At 47.8% G+C, this 25,102-nt stretch overlaps 1 protein-coding gene across 1 annotated transcript in view; it reads right to left on the bottom strand.

Moving 5' to 3' along the window:
- The window catches only part of Cabp1 (Protein disulfide-isomerase A6 homolog CaBP1), a 44,932-nt gene that overhangs the window by 505 nt on the left and 19,325 nt on the right, over window positions 1-25,102 (bottom strand). Inside the window, exons 5-7 of the mRNA XM_077704999.1 lie at window positions 21,521-21,730; window positions 20,429-20,581; window positions 10,636-11,049 (exon numbers count right to left, since the gene is read on the bottom strand). Of these exons, the coding sequence (XP_077561125.1) occupies window positions 10,636-11,049; window positions 20,429-20,581; window positions 21,521-21,730 (777 nt within the window). The remainder of the gene's footprint in view (window positions 1-10,635; window positions 11,050-20,428; window positions 20,582-21,520; window positions 21,731-25,102) is intronic.

Genomic DNA, 25,102 nt, shown 5'->3' with positions numbered 1-25,102 from the left:
AACTATGAGGTGCTGCGTAGATAGATAGATAGATAGAAACTTTATTGTTCATGGGATGGTGGGGCGAATCAGCCGCCTCGGTCCAGGCAGCCGCTGAGGGCCCTGATGATGTGGGCCGCCAGTTCCCGTTGCTGTTGGAGACTCGCTGCAACAGCCAGCCACTCTCCGGTGTAATTGTGTGGTTGGGTAGGGTTGTAGGGGCACTCCCACAGAATGTGGTCCTGGGTAGGGGGAATAAGGCAGTGGGGACAGAGTGGGACAGGGGTGTCTGGCATGCGTTGGAACAGATGGAGACGAGTGGGTGTGTGCAGTGTATATGTTTGCGCCTGCCGAATGACTACTTGCTCGCGACGGGTAAGCCCGGAATGGAGAAGAGGGAACGTGCGGCGTATGTTTAGAATGTCTGCTAAGGTGGGGAGCGGAGGGGGAGGACAAGGATTTGTGTCGCGAGCGTCGACAGGGGCCCGGAGGAGAGCTTCGCGGGCAAGCTGATGAGCGCGTTCGTTCCCTGCGACGCCTGCGTGACCAGGGATCCAGTGCACGTGAAAAGACCCTTTAACGTTGTTGAAGAGGGACAGTGAGGAGGGGAACGCAAGACCTTGAGCCAGGTGGTAGCATGCTGACTTCGAATCCGTGTAGATGTTGGTCGTGCGGACGGGGGATGTGTTGTCAGCAGCGGCAAAAGCGATAGCGAGAAGTTCGGCTTCTTCTGGGGAGGTGCAGCGTCGAGTGATGGAGTAGTGAGTACCCTCTGAAGTGATGAAGGCGACCGCACCGAGGTTATCTTCAAATGCCGCATCTGTGAATACGTGGCGGCTGTCGGTATCACGGTTTACTTTCTTGGCGTAGTATGCGGCACGAATAAGACGGCGTTTGGGATTGCGTTCCTTGTCCATGTGGCGGGGAATAGGTGCTACGGTAATATGTTGGAGTATTTTGCTGTCTAGAGGAGTTGTTTGAGGTCGAGGAGGACGGGACGGGTATCCTAATGTGCGCAAGATATGAAGGCCTGTTGCAGTTTCGGAGAGGCGTTGGCGTTGGTGGCTGCGGTGGATGTCAATTATGTCAGTAACCGTTGGGAGAACACCAAGTTGCGCAAGTCGGGTGGTGCTAGTGGTAATAGGAAGACCCAGAGAAATTTTTGTCGCTTTGCGGATTAGGGCGTCAAGTTTCCCTTCCAAGGTGCGCGTTAGGACGACGTACGGAGCTTGATAGCGAATTCGGGAGAGGATAAGAGCATCACGGAGTTGAAGAAGGTCCTGTTCTTTGAGTCCCCTGGAGCGTGTAGTGACACGGCGCATCATGTTAAGAATGGGTTCGGCCTGACGGAGAATGTGCTGCACAGCCAAACCTCCTCCTCCATCAGATTGCATGTGAAGGCCAAGAACTTTCAAAGTTTTTTGTGGGTAGATGGTGTTGTCATGGTGATGAAGGACAACTTGAGGTGGTTTCCAATTACGGGAGTGCACAAGCAGCAATGAAGTTTTCTCAGCCGAGCAAGCTAGACCGATACTGTGAGCTGCTTGATCAACGGCTCTGAGGGCGTCTTGAAGGGTGTCTTGAATGAATCCCGGACTGCCGCGTTTGATCCAGATAGTAATGTCGTCGGCATACAGAGAGTACTGAATTTCGGGGAAAGATTGTAGAGCACGGTGGATACGGCGCATGGCGAGGTTAAATAATGTAGGAGAGAGGACCGCACCCTGAGGAATGCCTCTCTGAGGGTGAGGTACCGCGTCAAGCTTGTGGTCGCCAATTTGTATGGTAAGGGTGCGAGATTGAAGAAAGTCCCGGACGTAACTGTACATGTTCGAGCCGCAATTTGTCTCTGCTAGTTCTGACAGCATAGCGTCGTGATCCACGTAGTCAAATGCCTTCATTAGGTCTATAGCGAGGATGGCTTTCAGCTGGGCTGAGCTGGGAGACTGAAGGACGTCCTCGTATATGCGAAGCAGTGTGTCTTGAGTAGATAGCTGTGAGCGATATCCAATCATAGAGTGAGGGAGTGCTTGGGTATCCTCTAGATGTTGCTGAAGGCGATTTAGGGCCATACGCTCCATAACTTTGCCAACGTGAGAGGTCAGTGTTATTGGACGGAGATTAGGGAGATCTAGAGGTTTACCGGGTTTCGGGATGAAGATCATGTGGCCCTTCTTCCATAAGTTGCAGAGTGGTATTTGTCCTGTCCAAACGAGGTTGATGGCATGTAAGAGATGGTGTTGGTCAGCATCTGACATATTCCGAAGTAGGGCGGTAGTTACAGAGTCGGGACCAGGAGATTTGCTGCCTCTACACATACGGAGGGCGATGCGAAGCTCAGCTAAGGTGAATTCCTCATCAAGTTCGGGGTTCGGAGAGCCATTATACTCAGAATACCGAGGTTGACACAAAGAAGGGATATAAAGTTTCTTCATGGTGTCCAGTAGAGTGGCTGGGTCTTTGTGTTGAGCGGTGAGGCGATTGATCTTCTGGGTGATCATAATCTTTGTGGAGTCGGGATTTATTAAAGCTTTGAGTATACGCCACGTCTTGCTAGTGCTCAGGGTGTTCTGAAGTTCATCACACATGGTATTCCAGTGTTCCCTGCGGAGGTCGTTGGAGTATTCGTGAATGTGCTCGTTGAGTCGATTGATTCGGGCGCGGAGTCTACGGTTTGTTTTGCAGCGAGTCCACCGCTTCACGAGAGAAGCGCGGGCTTCCCAACAGTGTGACAGGTGTGCATCTATGTGAGGAGTGACCTCGTTCGTGGCAAGAACCTTGGTATGCTTATCAAGAGCATGCATAAGTTGCTGGGTCCAGGTAGGTACGTCTGTGAAAGGGGGGTCGCAGCGCTGTTGTCGATATTTGTGCCAATCGGTGATGCGAACAGATTTCCACTTGATTCGTTTTGGAGATGCGGAGACCGTGAGGCGTAAGATGGCATGGTCACTGCTCATATATTCTTGAGTGTGTTCCCATCGTAGAAGGAGAGCTCGAGTAGCGAAAGTGAGGTCGGGGTTGGTATTGCGTTCCACGGAGTTGCCCATACGTGTGTATTCTTGTACGTCGTTATGTAGTGTGTACCCAGCTTCTTGCGCAGCACAATGCACCCGACGGCCTTTCCTGCATTCCCTGATATAGCCCCAGGCAGAATGTGGGGCGTTGAAGTCGCCGGCCAGGATATGCTGAAGACGGGTTTTGGTTCGACAAGGATGGAACAGTTCTTCAAGCTCCGGTAGAGTATTGCGCGGGGGACTGTAAACGTTGGTAATGAGCAGAGGGCCGCGCTTAAGAGGAATTGAAACAGTGAGGCTATTGGCGGTGTCATGTTCAAGAGTAGCCGTGAGGGTGGAGTGGACCAGCGTGGCAAGGCAGGGACTTTGCTGAAACGTGACATATCCAGGTAGCGTAGGATTTAGTCCTGTCTCTTGGAGGAGGAGGATGTCTGGCAGCTGAGGTTGTGACTGAAGCCAAATGAGGAAGGCATTACGCTTGTTCTTGAAACCATGCGTAAAGATTTCATTCCACCGCATGTTGTAACATGTGCTCACTACCAGTTGAAAATTTCCACAGGCGTACATCACAACATGCCGTCATTACAATCCAGTCTTCCCAAATTCAAGAAGTGCAATTTTGAGTGTGTTTCAAGGGGCCCTGCAGCACTTACCATCGACTGCTAGGAATGTATTTTGGGGTAAAGTCCGTTATCCCAGCAATCCCCTCCTGCCAGAATTATGAAAATCTGTTCACTACCACCGAAACTACATGCAATGAGAAATCTGGCATAATCATTCCCTCTCAACTGGACTGCAGACAACACGACAAAAGCTGCGCGCTCTCTCCCAGAGAGGGATACGGCTCGCGGCGTTCTCTTTGGCGGCCTACGATATATCACAGCCCAGGGTGTTTTCTCCTTTTCTCCGCAACGTGGAGGGGCCTATTTCCAGTCCAGTGGAAATGAGAGGCAGAATCCGGACCGCTCTCCCCAGATGAACCAATGGCCTGCCATCCCCTCCAACAGTTACTGAGGGCTGGATTAAGTGCCACGCTCGTGTGCGGATGAACACGCATCACCTGTCTTTTACAATACACTAGCACTAACTCCTCCAAAAAGAAACATTATCCCGCATTTTATTCACTGTGCGGGTATGCGCGTATGTATGCATTCATGCACACACACACACACACACACACACACACACACACACACACACACACACACACACACACACACACACACACACACACACACACACCATGTTTACTTCTGTTGTAACACTCCCCCCTCCCAAGTTGTTCTTGGTACTAGATGTTGGTCCTCACGTTAAAAGCATCAAAATACCTTGCTTCATCACGTAATTTGTGCCCTCGGGTAATTTACACGCACTAATTTTTTATACGGGTTGATCAGAGAAAAAAATTTCACCCTCATGTTTTCACTCCTCCTCCTGCCCGAGCTAGCTTGATGACATGCCCACAAAGAGGAAGATTGTGGACTGCTACATGGTTCCACTACAAAGGCGTCTATCATAGCCAGGACTAACTGCACGGGCCTAGTACAGTTGAACCCCTTTATAAGAGACACGTACCGGGGAGCAGTTTGTCTCTTATACGAGATGCCTCTCATAAGCAGGGAACCATGTTTTCACTAACTGGTCAACCCCTAGTTTAATGGGGGCACCGTACAACAAAAATAACCTCAAAAGAACACTACAGCATGTTGCGAAAGATTCATTATAGCTTATGTTTGGCCCCAAGAATTCATGAAATAGTCCTGCATCTTTGTTTGCCTAATGACTGTATTTACAATTTTTTTACAACAGCTTCTACAAGCTCTCTTTCCTTTCACTGTTTGCGGTTATCATAAATAGCGACTGCGGGCGTCTGTCGTCCCCTGTGTGTCTAGAATGGAAGCAACTGCAATTAGTGACTGGCGGCAGTACCTGAAGTTAAAATGTCTGCTACAAGCGTGATTGTTGAGCCAAATGCAAAGATAGCTCGTCTTTTAAAACCAATTATCTTCTACATCTGGTGTCTTTTATAAAAGAAGTCAATTTAATGGGAACTATAGGGTGGCCATCCACGTCTGTTACATCCATGTCTCTTATAACAAGGTTCAACTGTACCTATGCTCCTGGAACCCTCCAGAAACCCCCGGACTTGCAAAGCGTCAAACTGCCGGAGCCAATAAACAACCCAGTCTGTCCTTCCAAACACATTTCTCCATAGTTCCTTTCCACGGGGAGTCAAAACTGCCCGTGCGTCTACCTCTCCCTACCTTCTCTATTTCTCCAACCTCGAGAACACACACACACAGTGCATAGCAGCGAAATCAAAGTCAAAATCAGCGCATTGCAGCACCAATTTCTGCGTTATAGCTGTGCAAGAATGCCAGCTCCATGCCGGTTTTGTGCCACGCTTGCCACTCCTATTTCGTATTCACAGTGCAATGGAGCCTTTTCTTCGCTGATTGCAGTAGTTTAGGTTACTCAGTACGGATGCGCTACATAACTATAAGGCAAAGCAGAAATAACAATGGGATCTGTACCGCTGGTAAGCACTTCAACGAGAATGAGAGTCGCGTTCACTACTGGTGAAGGCAAGAGTTTCGCTCGCAAATACAAAACCCAGAAGAAGAGTGTTTGGGGAACCAAAACAAGGGAGGCTTCCTGCTGTTGAACTCCTGAAAAGCACGTATACAAGAGCTGAGGTACTCCCGTCTCGCCGTGTCATTTAAGACGTGGCAGTAGGAAGCGAGAAAGATAGCTTGGGAGAAACGGGACATTCAGAGCAAGCACAAAGTTGTCGACGCATTTGGTGAAGCATCGCCACCGACTGAGACGAAAGAACCCTCTGACCAGTGGTTGTACCGGTGAGAGAGGGAGGTGAGTACCGGACTTACCGGTACTCACCTACAGGGCAGAAACTTGGAGGCACACTAGGAGGGTTCAACTTAAGTTGAGGACAACTCAGCGAGCAATGGAACAGAAGATGATGGGTGTAACATTAACCCTTTGAGGGTCACAGCCGTACATGTACGGCATTGCTTGTATCTTTAAAAAGCGCGCCTTTTTCACCAACTTCTCTTGCTTGGCATGTGCTGCCACAGTTCGTAAGTACGTCAAATTTTTTTCTTGTGCCGATGCTCGTTTTTTTTTCTTTTTTTATCATTTACTTCAGCAGCGCACCGGCTATCGCGTGCGCATCCGCTAACGAGGGGGCGTGCTGGATATCGCCCACCGGGTGCCTGAGTGCCTCTCGCTTTTTGCGCCTGCCACAGACCAAGGTCGCCTGCGAAACTGATGAGGCTCTTTTCTCCTTTTTTTTGTATTTTGTGGGCGGTGCGCCGTCCATCGCTCCTACATCCGGCCGCATGCGCAGCGACTGGTTTTGGTATCGTCCTCCAGGCGCTTCCCGCTTTTTGCGCCCCCGAAACTGATGTCTATCCGGTTTTGATTCACTCGAAAGGTGCCGGCTTGTTACTCTCTCATTTTTATTTAGAATTTGTCTTGTGTTACTCATGAATAAACCACATATATGCAAGAACAAAAACAATTTTTTGGTCACTTTATGCTCACCATTAAAACATTATGATAATTTTTGCACGAAATAGATTCACCTGAAGAATTTCAATCAGCAATAAAACAAAATCGACCCCCCCCCCCCCCCCCCCGGTGTCGCATTTAGCGAAAAAATTCGACCCTCAAAAGGGTTAAGGGACAATGAGAGAGCGGAGTGGGTCAAGGAACAAACGCGTGTTAAGGACATATTAGTAGAAATTAAGAAGAAGAAATGGACGTGGGCAGGGCATGTAATGCGAAGGCCAGATAACCGCTGGTCATTAAGGGTAACAGAGTGGATCCCTAGAGAAGAGGTGGGCAGATGAGATCAAGAAGTTTGCGGGGATAAATTGGTCGCAGTTAGCACAGGACCTGGGTAATTGGAGATCCATGGGAGAGGCCTTTGCCCTGCAGTGGGTGTAGATAGGCTGAAAGTGATAATGATGACCATGATGGCGATGACAAAGAGAAGGCTGTTTCACCCCACTGCCGTGCGACTGGGCTATGCAGACTGGGGTACTTTTGTCACGTGCTTGGTTGGAAACACACACAAGAGGTTTCCGACCCTCGATGTGCAACCCAACACAGCAGCTAGCAAGAAAGAAGTCCAACGCGTGCAGTGACAGCAGACATTTGTGAACTCCGTCCCTTGTCATCTTCACGAGGAAGACAGTGCCCAGATTGAAATGGGAAGACTGCATTCACATCCGTGCCCAAGAAAAGGGGCGGATGATGAAAGAAGAGCTGACAGGGGACTGGCTGAGAAATGTTTGGGATAAGCAACCAAAGGCTCTGCTGCAACTGCAATCACGGTTGGTGCTCGACAGCTTTGAAGGGCATCTCGCGGACAGCGTGAAGGATAAGTCAGGACACGACACTCTGGCCGTTATCCGGGACAGCCTAGCATCTTGCCTGCAGCCCTCGGATGTATCAGCATTGTAGAGAACAGCTTCAAGCGCTTGATGGAACTGAGGACAGAGCACTTCAGGCAGCCAGCGAGAGCAGCTGAGACGACGATTCAGAGTCAGACTTGTGGACCAACGATTCCGAATAGACCACGAATAGATTGTACTGATTAAATGAACAAGTATTCTATCCTCGTGCTATGATAGCTGGCTTTCTCTTCAACGCACACAGTGAGTTCGAGCTATTTACACATTACTTCCGCCTTGTTTCTGGAAAGAAAAAAAAGTGCGCGAACTGAGCGACAAAATATGGTGAACCATTTTTAAATGTACATTCTAAGTTACGCAGCTTTCTTTGTGCCGCAATGGCAACATTTATCTCCGAGTCTTGATCTAACTCATATCAAGTCAATTGCTGTCAATATTTGCTGTTCCTCTTCTCGATGAAATAAATCACTGTACACATTGAATGTGGTGATGGACCACTCTGAAACTGATACTCCGTGCCCGTCACGTTTCAGTTTTTTGGTCACTAGCAGTAGCAGGAAACACAATTTACTAAAGCGGAAGCACAAAACACCAAAGTAGGGAAAAAAAAAAAAAGAGAAAAAAGTTTATGGTCTTTGTTAATTACTGAAGTGTTCATGATACGGGTGTGAAGCTTAAAAGTGTTGGCATATGAGTGTATAAGGCCTGCTAGACACCCATCGAGCTTTGTGATGGCTACGCCACCTGCTGCCACCTCTACACGACGAGCGTTATGTTGCTGATTTGCTTACATGGAGTGTTTTGGTTCTCTTTCGCTTCTTTTTGCCTTTCGGCACCATAAACAACTCATTTTGGCCAAGTCTGTGAGAAAATAGTGCGTTTAGGGCAATTAATTTTAACCGCTGCGACATTGGACGGTGCTTGAATGCCAACAAAAGCATTACACGGACGCGATTCTGCACGCTTCCCGACCAATGTTTTGTGTGTCGGCAGCAGCATATCACCTCTGAACATGCCAGGCACAAGAAAATTCTAGCGTCACCTTGTTTAGACCCGATACTGACTGGCACAGTGAAGCTGATTTCATCTCGCAGCGTGAACAACAAATGCGGCTTTGTTTCGAATACATACGTCGTAGAAAAATATGTTTCGGGGATTTGATTACCCAATAACTGACAACCACTTGTGCCTTTTATGGAAATATAAGCCACACAAAAATGGTAAGCATTCCCCAGGGCTACACCTCGTGAAATATGTGCACACTCGCGCCTTATAGCGAAAAGCAATGAAAGTTAGTGAAACCACAGCATGGTAACTGGTCTGCAAGTCGGGAAGAAACAGAATGCTAGCTTGTAAGGGAATGAAAAAAAAAACACAGTGTAGCTTCGGAAATGCTAAAGACGTCCGTCTAAACTTAATCCAGGCGGGGCTCACCAGACCCAAACTAGACGCGAAATGCACTGCTATTTCGCAAGACATGGGGGGGGGGGGGGGGGGGGGGGGGGACGCTTAATTATCGCTGTGTTCAAATGTGGAGTGAAATCAAGGGATGTACGTTTTAGTAACCGCACACACAAGCTGCGCGTCCACATTCCTTTCGTTTTTCGACTTCGATGACTGCCTGATCGCTCGGCGGACGCATTTTTTAAAAAAAGTATACACAGTAGACAGTTGAAAAACAATCAAAGGTGTCGGAAGAGTGTGGCATCGGATAAGACCCTTCGATTTTACTTTAGTGGTAGTTTCTGTAGGCTCCCTGTGACATATGGTGATGTTTCCAAGAAGCATTCAGTTGCGGACTCAGCTGATCCTATAAGCCTGTCGCTGCGCTGCTTGCCAAGGATATATAACAGATGATGAACGTTTGCACGTGCTCACCTCAGGACAAGACGACCAAGCCTTAAATTCTTTGTCGTGTGCTGATCCCCGGGTATAAGCTTGTATTATCCACCGTAATTCTTTCATAGAATGTTTATAAAATTTATGCCCCGTTTGGCTCGCCCAGGGTAGTGATCAACATCCGAGGTATGATATTAGCAAGTGCAACTGGCATGCTGTCAGGCATGAGGGCTTCACTAGATTATGTGAGTGCACAAAACCGATTTACATCGTAGTGTATAGCTGTAACATGACCATCTGAGGAAAGGCTGCTTACGGAGACACTGTTAGTAAATTTCAAGGCAGCAGAATTACAATCAGCTCCATGCATGTGACGGTTTCGCGACGCTGGCCTGTGACACACACCTGACGCTCATACAGGCCGAATGTACCCCGCTAACATCGCACCAGAAAGCTTGATCATCATCATCATCACCAGCCTATCTACGCCCACTGCAGGGCAAAGGCCTCTCCCATTAATCCCATTAACCAGAAATGTTTACCCTCTTGTAAATATGCTACATTTGCGAACAGAGTGACCGCTGCGTCTTAATATGCATTTCAAACGCATGCGAAAACCCTCAGCAACACGTTCATTTCTGCGGGGGGTCTGAAGTTGCATACAACCTGACAGGAGTTGCAGAAATTTGGTTTAATCAAGGTAGGGTGAAAAGCTTTTGGTTTTTCCCACAAAAAGAAAGAACCAGGGGTGCATGAAATTTTATGAATGTGATGTTTGGCAGAAACCTGTCCTCCTCGCATGGTCCAAGATATAACAAGAACAGATTTTTCCCCCCCCAGCTTTGAGATGCTACAACAGCCAAACTTGAATTTGTTACACTTTGTTTGTAGGCATTGTGAACAACGCTCGCTTTCACCAAAAACTCTGCAACTCAGCACTGATTTTTAGTCTGCAAACTTGTACTTGAAAACCTTCAGCTGGAGTTCATTATTTCCTTTTATGGGGCGAAGCCCCTTAGGGCCTGGAGCTGTTGGCGTCTCCTGTCATCGCCGTAATCGTTCTCATGTAGTTACGGTGCTAAACACCGGGACACTCGTTTACGCCTTCATGCTTCGAAGACACGAGACTTTTACAGCAAAGCTGTACACCACCACCCGCTAACGGTTTCGTCTCCATTGGCAAAAACGCCAAGGCACCAAGAGTACACTTTTACACTGCATGCTTCGCCCCAACCTAGGTTTCACGTTGGTCGAGATGGCCCGGAATTTTTTTTACTGATTTCTGAACTCAAAAACGGGCAAGTGAGGCAAAAAGATCGTTCATGCACCCCGAAATGACCGTTGCTCGAAAGCATGAAGCGCACCTTGGCGTCCTTGCCGTCCCAGGGCTCGACTGTCTGCACCTCGGGCAGCTTGGCCCCCTTGACGGGCACGCTGGAGCCCCTGCCGACGGCCAGCTCCCGGAGGAACTCGTTGATGCCGTCGTAGCTGAAGGAGCCCCGGAGGAGGGAGTACTTCATCTTGCGGCTGTTCAGGACGGCCAGGGCCGGGTAGCCGAAGCCGCCGATCTCCAGGGCCTCCTCCAGCTTGGGCTGTGCCAGGGCCTCGGACCAGAGCCAGCCCCAGCGGTTGCGCTTGTACTTCTCCCCGAGCCGCTTGAGCACGTCCAGGTAGCCCTGGCGGCACTCGGACTGGCAGTCGTAGATGTGCGGCAGCACGCTCACCACGCACAGCTGGCTCTCCTCGCACGCGTCCTTCAGCACCGAGGGGCTCGTCACCTGGGGACGAGCAGCAAGAGGGGGAGAGAGGAGCCGTGAAGCGACAGCGCCGAGCCCAGTGCAATCCTACGACAATGATGTGTGCACAAGCTGCTTGAGGTGGGACAAACAGTGTGCCCCCAGGACTGCCACTCTCCCCTTTCTTTTTTGCACAGCATCCTAAGGCCTGCGCAATTCTACAAGTGTGAGTGGTATCCCTCAAGGATTGCCCCTCTTCCCTCTTTTTTTTTTTTCCCCTTTTTTCTGTTTTTGCACAGCCTGTGCGCCTTTCCATGCGACACGCAAGTTCAGCAAAGAAGGGAAGCATTAAAAGAACCCTGCAACACTCTTCCAGCAGTGCAAGTAAACCTGCGTGACATTTAGATTACACTGCCAGGAATACCTGAGCCAAATGTTACACCTGCACGTGAAACGTTCAGTGTGCAAATCGCTTTGAAAGAAGCAAAAAAACCAACCGCGTGCTCTCCAATTTTCCTCATTATGTACCCCTGGCATGGTCGAAATGACACCATTGCGGGCATGGCTGTCTTACTGGCTGTTGCTGGTCAACTTTGCAGCTTATTTCACGCATTTCTGTGATGATCCGCCGTCAGTGGCACTGCGCACCAACCTCTTCTATGCCTGAACCGGTACGCACAGGCTTGGCTTTTCTTTTGTGTTTTGAGTGCGCAAGGAGTTTGAGTGACAAACTCAATACTTCCCTATCAACGAGACCACTTGACAACAAATGTTTATTGCTTCAAAAACACCCTACCAGCCTGAGCACATGCCTGCTTTTTTGTGGCACCAGACTAGAAATAGACCCCTACACGTGGAGAAATAGAAAAAACTCCCCGGCCTGTGACATATCAAAGGCCGCTGAAGAGAATGCCGTGAGCCCCCCTTCTCTCCGGGAGAGAGCGTGCAGCTTTCGTCGAGTTCTCTGCAATCGAGTTGAGAGGGAACAATTACGCATGATTCTCATAGCGCAGTTTTGTGGTAGTGAACGGATTTTCGTAATTCTTGCAGGAGGAGATTGCTGGGACAATAGACGTTACCCCAAAATACATTCTGAGTAGTCGATGGTAAGTGCTGCAGGGTCCCATTAATGGGGGAGATAAGGTGCCCAAAGCCAGTGCGATTCTGGAGGGACAGGGGTGCACAAAGCTCTTTCTAATGGGATGAGCGGTGTGCCCCAAGGACTGCCACTCTCCCCTTTCCTGTTCTTTTTTCGTGTAGCATGTGCTCACTTTTTCATGTGACACCCAACCTCAGCAAGAAACCAAACTCTGATAAAATGTGTGCATATGTTGGGTTTCTTCGCCACACGTTATGCCTTGAGCCAGATGAGACATTGCCTTGGCATACTTCACACTGCAATGCCAGTGCGCTTTTTTTTTTTTTTTAGTGTTAGCAGGAAGCATCCCACATGAACTAGACATCCTGCACAGGCCACACCATGCACAACAAAAACAGCTCAGCGAACCGAGTAGCAAAGAGTGCAAACCAGCTGAAACCTCAGTTCTTGTTTCACACAAATTTCTAAAAAGTAACACTAATGCGTGAAGGGCGAGCAAACAATGTTACAGTGCGAGCAAACAATGTTGCTTCAAGGTGCTGTTTAGCAGCAGAAGTTGTTTCTGCAAAACCTTGCGCTGTACTACAGTCAAATCCCACTCCAACTAACTCCGCCTAAATGAAAAATTTCCATTCCACCATCCAGTGCCCGAACGAAATAAGTGTCACGTCACTCAAACAAACCTTCAATATTCCCAATCTTGCATCTCGTCGCATTATTTCTCGCCTGTGCCTTCTTCATGCTTTCTATTACCCTCCTGAAACAAGACATGCTTTATTGACAGCGCCGCCCCAAACATCACCCCGTGTGAATCAGTCATTCCATTGCCCGAATCATCTGTCATACGTCATCAATGAACTCTTCCTTCTTTCCTCATGCTATAGCGATGTGGAATACATTGCCGGATGATATCGCCTCATGTAGTAATCGAAAAACATTTCGTGAAAAGCTAAACTGTCAAATTGCTACGCTACCGGTATTTTTGTGATTAACTCTTCCGCTACCGCGCCTATCAAAATCGATCAATTTGATCGATACTTTTGGGAGCGCCTTTTCATAGCGTTCCAGGCGTTTCTTGAACAAGTAAAGCTGTTCGGAGTTAGATCAGAAAATGGCCTTTCAAAATCTGTTTCGTTTTCATTTTTGCAACGGAAACGTGATTTTTGACACGCTTTTGAATCACCTGGGTGTGGGAAAGGGGCGTGGTCATCGCGCGTCACGGCCACCAACGAAGAATGCGTGCAACTCGTAATTACTCTGCACCAACGCTTGTTTTTTGCTATCAGGGCGTGAATGGGGAACTAGCAAACGATTTTCAATCGTCAGGTTCGCGCGCTGACAGTAATAATCCTAGAAATCGGCTGAAAATGTCAAGCAGTGCCTGGTTGCAAAACTACTTTATGATTTTAGGCAGTTTTATTGCCTTTGCGCACATTGTTCTAAGTACTGTGGTAGCTTACTTACCCCAGGACCATTCGCAAACAGTTTACAACAGTTTCAGTTTCGTTTCTGCACAACAGTTTCAGTTTCGTTTCTGCATCGTGAAATTCATATTTAGCGCTACTACGCAGTTACCCAACTTCAAGGCTAACTGCCATGGCGCCTGAAGCGTCCGCGACTGATCCTCGAACAAAGCACGGCGCTCCCGATTTCTGCGATAAGAACTTCAGATGCAAGTCAAAAGGTCCCACCCAGTTGCCAGATATCTGTTCCGCCGAGGACAGCGCTTCAAACCGGCCTTCCACTGCCAGCTGTTCGCCTTCCAGTTTCGTTTCCATGCGAGGGTATATCCGGGTGTCTAATGTTGCTGCTTAGTTGAACTGTCTATTCGGACGGAGTGTCTGATAAGTTTTTGTACTGTTTCATTTGAAAAATGTTAGGTGGCGCTGCAATAGAGGAGGCTCGTTGTGCTGATCTTTTTCAGCGCGCAACTGCTATTCGGCCAAAGATCGCAGGGCACGATTCTAGCTCATCGTACCTCATTTTTGCGAGCAAGGCTACAATTGCGAGTAAGAAGATGATAATAAAGCTCAGCTTTATGTTTTGAGAGATAACTGACCGTGAACGACAACAAGCATCAGCCACGGCGTTCCGTTTTCAACTTCATGCATGTTTTTTTCCGCATCGCGTGCTTCTCCCAAATATTGTGCTCGCTGTAAATGCAAAGTCAGCCATTGACAAGATGTTTTTACGTTATGTGGGGGGCAAATTGGTGCCTCTGATAATGACAAACTGCCAGATTTATTCCAAAAAACCACCCGAAATTGCACATTTTGAATTGGAGGTTGGGCTTCACCGCATGACACGAGCACCGTGCATGCTAACATTTTTTTTTATATCTGACAAACTGTTTTGCGCAAGTCGACATTTTTTCTAGGGCATGTTTTTGAAATGTTTTCCTACAAAACGTATATTCTAATTTTTTTCTACTACATTGGTTTGATATACACAACTCCTTTTTTATCATTTTTTCGACAACTCGACGAAAATTTTGGTTTTTATATTTTTTTTACAACTATGATATATAAATACCTTTAAAAAACTGGTATTATTGGAAATGCCGTTAAATAATCTGCATTTTGTGCTCCTGCAATTAGAGCCTAACCAATTTTTTAGCAGGAAAAGATGTTTTCTTGGACCCCTAAAATTAGTCAATTTTCCGGCGGTAGCGAAAGAGTTAAACTGTTAAAATATGTGTAATATTGTTCCCACTGACGAGTTGTGCTTTACCTCTGTAATCTTGTAATTACTTTTGCATTCCTTCTTGTTTGTTGTTCATAAGCTGTTTACCTTGGCGAAGAGCCAACCTTATGCAATGCCCTCGGGCATTTAAGGTGGGAATAAATGAAATGAAATGGAAGAGGTAATGGAAACATTTGGTTCAATTGTCAAAACATAACTTTCTCTGGACCATTTCGCTAAAAAAGAATTTTGGTGAATGAAAATTTCTGTTTCCTATATATTTGGCTACTAAAACCCTCCAAACTGCCCATGTGTAACATTGCCTTTGAAACACGCACAACATTAAAGATTACCCTTCTCGCAGCAATGCAAGAGCTAAAATAAACTTTCCCTGGGTTTAACGTACCACACAGAATGAAGACGTTCACGGTATTTTATGCCAATGCTGGAAACAAAACATGCATGGAAGACAACTATCGCTCCAATAGGCATGGGCATGCAATCAGCAACGCGCAAAGGTCACATAAAGGCTGAATGAGGGTCACTGCTGGTCCATGGATTGGTTGTAGAGTTTAACCCCTTAAGGGCTTATGACGACCTCAGCTCGTCATGAGCAGTTGCCAGTATTTTGCTTATGACGAGCTGTGATTGTCACGGGTCTTTTGCAATGCAACAAGAGGCTTTTGACGAGCCCAGCTCGTCAAATGATGCTTTTCTATTTACGACATAGATGGCAGCACGGGTTCTGCCATTGGCGCATGTATTCAATGAGAGTTTTCACACTAGATGGTGCAATGGGTGGCTAGTTTCCCGCACGTTTTACAAACATGGCCTCATCCGTGCAGTGTTCTGGTGTGAGAAATCTATCTTCTTCACATGATGAAAGCAAAAGTGATGAGGATGTCGGCGGTGTGTTTGATTTTTCAAGTAAAAAAAATAGTGATGACGTTTTTATGAACAGCGACTCGAAAGGGGATGACAGCCGCGACGATAGGAAGACCAGCTCCCGTGAATGGTAGCGGATAGACCCTGAGGAGGCTTCTGCGCAGTGCCGCGCTCTGAACACGGATGGTAGCATCACCTAGCTTCAGGTGAACTATTGAGGAATAGGGCATTATCTGCACGACAATTGGAACCCAACTCCCACTTTCTAGGTTTGCAGGGATTTATTTGTGAATACACCTGATATACCCCAGGTGTAGCGTCTTATAAGAAGTGAGGAATGACCAATAAAAATTTATTATATGCTGTAAAATATTTTCGATGATGTTTTTTCTGTTTTGAACACATTTTCGAAGCATATCGCATCATTTAAAAAATTGGCCATTTTGGAACATATTTCTTTCGTTTCATGGGCCCTTAAAGGGTTAACACGCCGACTCAACACAGGCGATGAGGCACGCCGTAGTGGAGGGCTCTGGATTTATTTTGACCACCTGGGGATCTTTAACGTGCACTGACATCTCGTACACACGGCCGTTTTTGCTTTTCGCTTTCTTCAGAAGCGGGGCCGTGAAAGGCCTTCCTGCCCTCATCAAAAACAAACAAAAGAAAAAAGAACCCAAAACACCTAAAGCCCTTCCAAGTTGTGAATGCAAAAGCATTAATGCTCAACTGAGGCCCCCCTTCTGCCCTTATAACAATGAAGCTTCCATTGAACCAAATTTTTTGATACGGAGGTTGCAACTCCACCAACAACGCCTGTGCCACACTGTGGGCATGCACTATGGATCTGGCAAAGCCTACACACACTGCTGGCTTAGTAAAGAAGCTGGTGTCATTCGAAAGCGGAAAAAGACCATAAGCGCAGCTTGTCTCTGCTTTGTTGGAGCTAGTGGGAGTCTTAAGAGCTTACAGTCTTTTCGCGCATATGACCTGCACCCCACTTTCCATCGAGGAATAAAAGAAAAAACCATATCCCCGTGCATTGTCCGCATATTTTATACACAAGAGGATGGATCGAATCTACTACTCAAGCAACATCACACGATTGTTTACGCAAAAGTTGCCTAGCTGACTACATAACTAGTTGACTTGACACATACATTTTTTCAAATTGGTACAGTGTAGACCGCTTATAACGTATGTCGCGGGAGCCGCAAAAATCCGCACTATAAGCGGTACCGCACTATAACCAAAACGTGTGCGAATTCAACCAAATCGCGACCTATCTCTCAAGTCATCCTAAATTTTTTATCACCCAAACGCACAGCGCCTAAAAACGAAGGAAGGGTCTTTATTTCGTATTATTTTTAACATCAGCCGCTGCTGCCGGGTCTCACACATTGCAAAAGCGCGGTCTTACAAACGGCGAGTGCGGCTTTAACTTCCGTTGTATTTGTATTTTGAAAGACCATGGCTGCGTTTTTTGCGTCTATGAAGATGCCGCAGGACATGATAAAAAAAGGCCAGCGGGATTTTTTTTTTTTTACCCCACTCTGTGTTCACGATGCCGAAGGCGGCTGCTTATCAGCGCAACGTACTGGTGGTGGAAATCTTCGCGCGGCTCGCTTGTTCGGGAAGAGCGGTGGCTTATCTGCACAACGTTCTAAAGCGTGAACCGCACGGAGCGATTTCTCGCGAAAACGTGCAGCGCACGCCGCCGGCGCGGATACAACTGACGTAATGTGTGCGGCGCGGTAAGCGGCGGCAAGATGGCGTCGGCACTGGCCGTGAAGCGGTGCAGGCAGCTCCAGCGACCACTTCTAACCGCTCGATGAAATGCCGCACGAGGCGCAAGCGAAGATGCTCATGCAGGAAAACAGCTGATAATGTGACCGCAAAGTGGAATATAAACTGCCATCCACGCTGCTTGTGAAAGCGCCCATCAAAAAATACCGCGGTGGTAAGCCTAAACTAAAGTCCCTTCATCTGATCGAGGGACTTTAGCCTAAACACCTCTGGCGCGGCTAGCCGGCTCGGAGCGCTTCGAATCTCCCGCCATTAGGTGCGCGTCTTTCCGTTGGTGCAAGTCATCAGGCTCCTCCCACTGCCACGCGAAGAAGCCACCGCGAGCGCAGAATCGTAGACGCGAGCATGAAAAAAATGCACGCGCAACGCCGATGTGCAAAATTCGTGTACGAAAACGGGCCATGCGGTTCACGATTAATAGAAACAACTTGCCACGCGCGGACGGGGAGCCGGCCGCTATCTTCCGAGGTGCATCAAGCAAAGTCAGTTGTGGTTATCACGTACGCGCGAACTAAAGGGTGCCTATTTTTTGCTTCTGTTGCGCGCGGCGTCAGACGGCCGATTTCATCATTTCTTCTTTTCTTTTGCTACTCTAAAACGATGCCCCAGCTGCGCCGGTCGATGAGCAGATCCGCCGAAAAACCGCGCTATAAACGGTATCGTGCTTCGGCCAACCGCATTTTAAGCGGTATGCTTATGCATTGAGTTCTATGGGAGGCAAACCGGTGGTCACAAAAACCCGCGTTATATCCGGTCCCGCACTATAAGCGGTTACGTTATAAATGGTCTACACTGTATATTGTTGCGCTGTGTGTGCAAAACAAGCACTGTCAATGGGATAACAGTGGTGTTGTTGCTATTACTGCTGCAGGGGCATCACGGCACAATGCGCATTTCAGTAAAGCTGCACCAAGGGAAATATCTCGCATATAATCCGCACCTCTACTTCACCCCTGAAATTTTCACATTGTTGGTGTGGGTTACACGCGCGAAAACACGGTACTCAGGCCAAGTACAGCCGGCATAAAAATGAAAAGCAATTATGTGAGCATGCAGCCCTCAACACAGATGGCACGATCTTACGTCACCAAATGGCAGTTTCAAACTGATATTTCGGGGGGGAGGGGGTTTTATGTGCCGTAGCTAAACCTGGGCTAAGAAGTGTGCTGTAGTCGCAGACTCCGGAATGATTTTGAATCTGGGAATCTTTAACACACACAGAAATTTCGACACAAAGGCATCACTTCTATCTGAAAAAGAAGCAGATGGCTGTTGCTCTTGGTATGGTCCGCTCATGAAAAGTGCAAAGCTACAACCCGCATGTGTTTTGAAGACAAGCAGTGCTTTAGCACTTTCACTGAGAAGCAGTTGTGAAACAAGGGGACCCGTGCATTTTATGCGCTCTTGCGCCTATTCATGGCAAGGACAGATAGTACAGCGAAGATTGTAGTACATGCACCAGAAACACCAAACTACTAATGTGAGGATAAATGCTGACGCGAAATAAGGAGAAATATAGACAAGAGCTGTCAAAATCATGGCGGGAAGGGTAACAGATAAGTCCACTGAACTGTTGACGCAAGATATTTACATCACAATGACAGACCACCAAGGTTTTAGCACAGGGCTTACAGTGGCTTTCTTCACAAAGACAGTACTTTAAAAGTGAACTGGTCTGCGCCGCGATGCCGTTTATTTAGTGTGAAAGTACTATTAACGTGCCTCTGCCAATTTTGCACACACAGAAACTGAAACACTAGAGGATGCCTCCCATTGTTTCCCGTTTACAACTTACTTGCACAAAAGCTGCTGCACAATATAGGTATGCAATGGCCCAAGGATAGGCCTAACGCCACCAACTGGTACATGCAGCTTGACGTACAACGACAAGCCTCAACTTGAAGGTTACCGAACGGCAAGATTAAACAAAGGACATTACGCCAAATGTCACGTCTAGTGTCATTTAATGAGTACTCATTGAAAGCATACTTTCTACTTAACGTACTCCAAGCTGTAGTTGCCAGATGACACCATAAGACCTCAAAACAAAACGTTCGCTGTAAACTACCATTTATCTGAGAGTTGCTGCCCTATTTTCTAGGAAAGTGAACCACACCTACAGAGCGGCACAATCGTGCAGTGGCGTATTGGACAACGCTTTATAAGCAGCGTTGTGTGCTGCTTCCGCATGATGTTCCATGGTTGGTACAGCAAAACCGTCTCATTTTTTTCCCTTGGTGGGAGAAAGCTCTGTGCAAGAAGCTTGAGTTGGAACATCCAAAAAACAACTCCTCCTGAAACTGTGGGCTGCCAGAGTTCCCTTGGTGCCTAGCGTGCTGGGTCAACACTAGGAACGTGGAAATGATACAGTTTCGAATCAAATAAAGACCATTCAAATCAAACGATTCAAAGTTGGAGTCCCTAATCCAGCTTGCCATTAATTCGGAACTTCGTGCATCGATCTTCCCCTCAAGCCTTCCACAAGCACACCAGCCTAATGAGCGCGACCTCGTCAAAGTGACTTGCGCCAGCCCACACACCCAAGCCATTTTACTTTAACCTACCAGGTGTATGTAGTACATGCACCAACTTTGACTTCCCTGCACATAAATAGCAGTCCTAGAATACAAGAACAATAAAATTACAAAACAAACTCAGTTTCTTTTATGAAAGTGTAAAACATTTGCATTTTATAAAAGAGGGTTAACCCTGCAAGGCTTAGGCATGCAGTTCTTGTGGGTTCTCACCAAAAAGCAGGGCTGGTAATGCACATTAACGGCAAATATTTTCGCGATACGCATAAATAGCTCGAGCACCCCAAAAACACAATCATTACACCAGCAGAATCACCACAACACAGCAGGACTTCATGCAACCCCAGACCTCTCACCATTGAACGAGACAGGTGCAGTCCGCCCAAGCCAGAAAGGGTGCAACCCTAGAACGCACCTGGTGCAGCTCTGGTGCCGGTGCACTCTCAGTGGCCTTGTCCAAACCCCACTGGACGATGTCGTCGGCCGTGCGGCCGCCGTTGTACTCCTCAGCCGAGTGCCGGTCCTTCTTGCCGCCCGGGAAGAACTTGATGGTCGGGTAGCCCTTCACCTGCAATCAATGAGGGGACGAGGAAGGTTTAGCTCTGGCCTTCTAAGGGTACGTGCCACAAATACTCCTCACACAATCCTTTACCACACTTCTCAAAATTTACCAGCACTTAGGGGCATGTTAGCCCCTTTCTCGCACCACAGGATATCACGAAAACTCCGAGGTACTAACACCAGCACCGCACAACTAGACTGAATACAAGAGTGCGCTGAGCTGGCACTTCCTCCCCCTTTTAATCGCTAATGAAAGCGACCCTGCACTTGGCCTTTCCTATGTTGGGGGTCAAATCTCTGACTGTCCGTGCAAACGTCATGCTTATGCCACCTTATGCAAGTTACAAAAATGCCATGTCAACAGCCTAGACAACACGATTTCCTCAAGCCTTATAAAACAAAAGTTGCACATAAGTTTTGCTTTACCCCCAGAATATGCTCTTCAAAAATAAGTGACAATTGCAACTGCAGCTGTAGCTTTCCTATCCACCCCCCCCCCCCTTGCTCCTGTGTAAGGCAGCTAGACAGGCTCCCCATAAGCTGTCTAGCTGCTTAAATGGTGCTACAGCCATCTCTTGCAACGAAGTACTAAAAGCAACAGTAAGCTTTTAATTTCTGCCAAACAGACCCCGCACAAAGCCCTCACACAATGTCCTCGTGCCCCTGGTTACCGCAAAACCAATGCAGCTCAGACAGCAACCACATGTTTCCATTACTCAGGCTATCCAAAAGCCCTCACTATAAAGTACTAAACGCAGCCGTAGGCTTTTAATTTATGTCCCAACAAACCTTCCAAAAGCCAAGCATAATGTCTCCATGCGAGTGACCACCACGAAACCCATGCAACTCGGAAAGTAAAAGTGCTTTCCCAGCCGACAAGTGGCCTGCTCTCTCTGAACATGGCAGCCCTTTCTTCCCTTCCCAAGAGCGGACCCCGACAACTCACGTCAAACTGGGAGGCGAGCCCCTGGTGGACGGTGGCATCGACGGCTCCCAGCTTGACCTTGCCCTTGAGCTCGGTGGCCGCCTTGGCCCAGTGGGGGGCCAGGTTCTTGCAGTGGCCGCACCAGGGGGCAAAGAACTCCACCAGCCACAGGTCGTCGCTCTTCAGCACCAGCTCCTCAAAGTTGCTTTCGTCCAGCTCCACCACGTCACTCTGCGTTTGGTCAGGGAAGGGGCAGATGAACAGCGGCGGCACTAGGCCGACACCCTGGGGGCTGCCGGCTGGTCACGTTCATTGAACGACCCAAACCCGAAGCTTTCTTTGCAGGGACTAATTTTCATAGCACAGGCAGTCAACTCATTTCGCAGTACAATGGAACCATGCTACAAATAGGACAAAATACGTTCAATTTCGCAGATATGGCGACCTGCTTGACAGTCCTACCTTTGCAAAGCAGAACAGCTTGCAGGGTGACAACTTTGAGGCGTCCGTCCATTTGGAGGGCACCCAATGAGAAACCAATAAATGAAGTGGATACAAGTGTTCCCGTACAGCATGTGTGAAGGACCACTCAGAAACACTACATTGCAAATCAATATGGAGGCCTTTGAAATGAATGCAAACTTGCAGTTACAACGAAAGTCTTGCTTCGTTTGGCAAAACAAAAAAAAAGTGCTCAAGCCACCTCTATCATGCGAGGACTTTGAATAGTGATTGAAGGTTGTTTGGACTCAAGGGTAGCTCTCCTGTTAACACGCAGGTTGCAAGCTTTATCTACACTCTGGAATGCATTGCTTCGAATGTCACTAATTCTTTCACTGCAAACTGAGCTATGTACTGGAAGCAAGGTGAAGGTGAGTTTCTGAATATTCCCGGAGACAAGAGAGGCAGGAGAATAGATGACCCCCCTCCCCCCATTGTTTTTGAGTATGTCTCTAAAAAGAATTCACTGATATTTCGGCAATAGCTTGTAACGTACACCTTTCCACCCACTCCTGAAGCAATACTAGGCAAGCACCGATTATGTTCACGTCTTCAGAAAGCCCAGGTTGTCACAAAAGATGCAATATGAAACTGGAATGCACCCCACAAAAAGATTACAGTGCTTTCCTGAACTGCCACAAGCAGACAACCAACTACTGCTTTGTACACCAAAGAGGAGCCTAATAAATAGCACCGACGATGAACGTAACGCCCTGTGCAAGTGTGAACAGTAAAAATTCTACATTTTTCCTTCCGACGTTAAGCCAGCCAGAACAAAACAGAAAAAAGAATGCGATGAGAGCTGTTGTGGCGCATGCATCCCGATGCTGCTGCAGTTTGGGTTACTACCTGTGTACTTGCAGTTCTAAACATTGAACATTATTCTCTTAAATGTAGCAATGCTGTCCAAGCAGGCCGCCTTGAAAAATGCAGGTGCTTGCAAATCCTGAACGTGATGGTGTGGCTTAGAAACAGAAAACACGCAGACTTTGGTCTATCAATAAGTGCTCGCACCGTTTCCAGGACAAACGGTCTCCTTTTGAACGAATCCTCGACGCGTGTGGATACTGTCACACTAAAAAGCCAAATCTGAAATGCTTTATTGATTGTTTTTCACTAAACTTGAAGCTAAAATGGCAATATGCTTTTGCCAAATAAAAAAAAAGGGTTGTACTATCTCGTCTTTGTGACTGCAGTATCTATCCAGTGTGCGAGTTTGTTGGTGTTTCAGGTCTAACACTTTTGGCGCATAAAGATTTGGCAGATGCTGTCAGAGCCAGAGGTCATTCATGGGTGCCGATAGGGGTGCCAGCCGCACCGGAGAACCCGGTGAAAGCGTGCCTCCCTGTGGTACAGGCACCGTCCGAGAATGGATCAAGGCCTCATCACCCAGCACTTTTCAATTCCCTCCCATTAGCTTCCGTGCCCAATTATGAAACATTTCTACACAATTTCACATTTTCATTCCATTTTTCACAGTAGATCCTTCTTGTCGGCAATGTGTCATGCGCCATTCATTGGCGGCGTCAGATCAGCTGAATTTACTGTGGAATGCCAGAGCGTAGTCTAGGGGACAAGCCTCAAAATTAGCTGAAACCAATTTGACAGATTCGGTTGCTACTCTGGATTATGGGGTAAAACTGACTACGAGACTTTTGCCCAACTCTTAGGCTACATTGGTGTTGCGCGTGCAAGGACAGCCCATCATACCAGGAAATTTGAAAGGCAAGAACCACTTGAGATTTTGGGTGTTTTATAAGTTTTAATGGGACAGTCTTTCTCAGGGTGTCTAGCAAATTGCCTAATTCAATTTCCCTGACTTTTCCATGTTTTTCATGACCATTTTAGTTGAAATTCCCTGACCTATACAACAGGTGCCATTCTGTGGAAATGGTCCGTGAAGCATATAGAAAGCAGAGAGAAAAGACATTCTATCAAAGGGAAGAACACATTTGTTGCAAGTGCCCTACTTCTCAGAATGCACTTTGAATAACTTCAGTTTGCTCGATCAGCTTGAGGTTTGCTTGCCTTCAGTTACGGCTTCAGAGAGTTTATTTTATCTTGCGGGGTAGAAGCTTCAAGTTGCGCTTTAGCCAGCACCTCTTGCTTTTTTTCTTGATTGTCCTGGCTCGACATGCAACGTGAACCGCATGGTGCGTTTTTGCACGCGATTCGGGCACGTCAGCGTTGCGCGTGCGATTTCTTGACGCCCGCGTCGACTATTCGCACACGCGGCAGGTTCTGCCTCGCTCAGAAAATGACGCGCGTCGCGCGCGGCAGTGGGAGGAGCCTGATGACATGCGTCAATGGGGAGCCGCGCCGCTCATGGTGGCTGTTTCAAAGCGCTCAAGACAGTCGGCAGGCCCCGCCAGAGATGTTTAGGCTTACCAACCCAACAGGTATTGCATGGGCGCTTTCACTAGCGGCGCGGATGATGTTTTGTAGTGCCGTTTTCGCCCACATTATAAGCTCCTTTACCGCACAAGCAACTTCGTGCATGCCTTGTGCGGCATTTTAGAGAGCGCTTAGAAGCAGTCACTCAAACTTCGCGGTCGAAGCCGTCGCCATGTTGCCGCCGCTGGCAGCACCGCACGCAGCGTGCGGGCGGTTCCGCGGCAGCGACAGCGCGCCTGTGACGTGCGCGTCGCGTTTTCGCAAACAAATAACGCCGCATGCGGTTCATGCTAAGCCATGTCATGCTCCTTTTTGATAATGTAATTCTGGCTCCTGATGCCATAAAAGAAAGAAGTTCTTTCAAGATTAGTTCCCGAAAAGCACTGCCTTTTAAAATTCGCTGAAAAAAAGGCGCGTTGAGCGTGTGATTTGGGCACCACACACATCGTCCCTCTGCGCAAGTGGACCCAGCAACCTAAGCCAGCTGCCAGCTGCGTGAACCGCACGGCGAATTTCTGCGTGCGATTCGTGCGCGGTATTTTCATGGCCGCGTCGACGATTTCGTGCTTGCGGTGGCTCCTTTCCTGCACAAGCAAGTGCATTTGTGCCTTGAGTAGCATTTTAAGGGGGGACGCGGGTCTTAGAATGGTCCAAAATCGCGAAAATACGCATTTTGGGAAAAACACATTTTTGAAGTCTTTGTACCTT

The sequence above is a fragment of the Haemaphysalis longicornis genome, unplaced genomic scaffold (assembly GCF_048455015.1).
Source record: "Haemaphysalis longicornis isolate Haplotype H1 unplaced genomic scaffold, Haemaphysalis longicornis Haplotype H1 scaffold_3, whole genome shotgun sequence".
NCBI lineage: Eukaryota > Metazoa > Arthropoda > Arachnida > Ixodida > Ixodidae > Haemaphysalis > Haemaphysalis longicornis.
The sequence above is the reverse complement of the archived record's forward strand: the minus strand, read 5'-3'. Positions and strand labels throughout refer to the sequence as shown.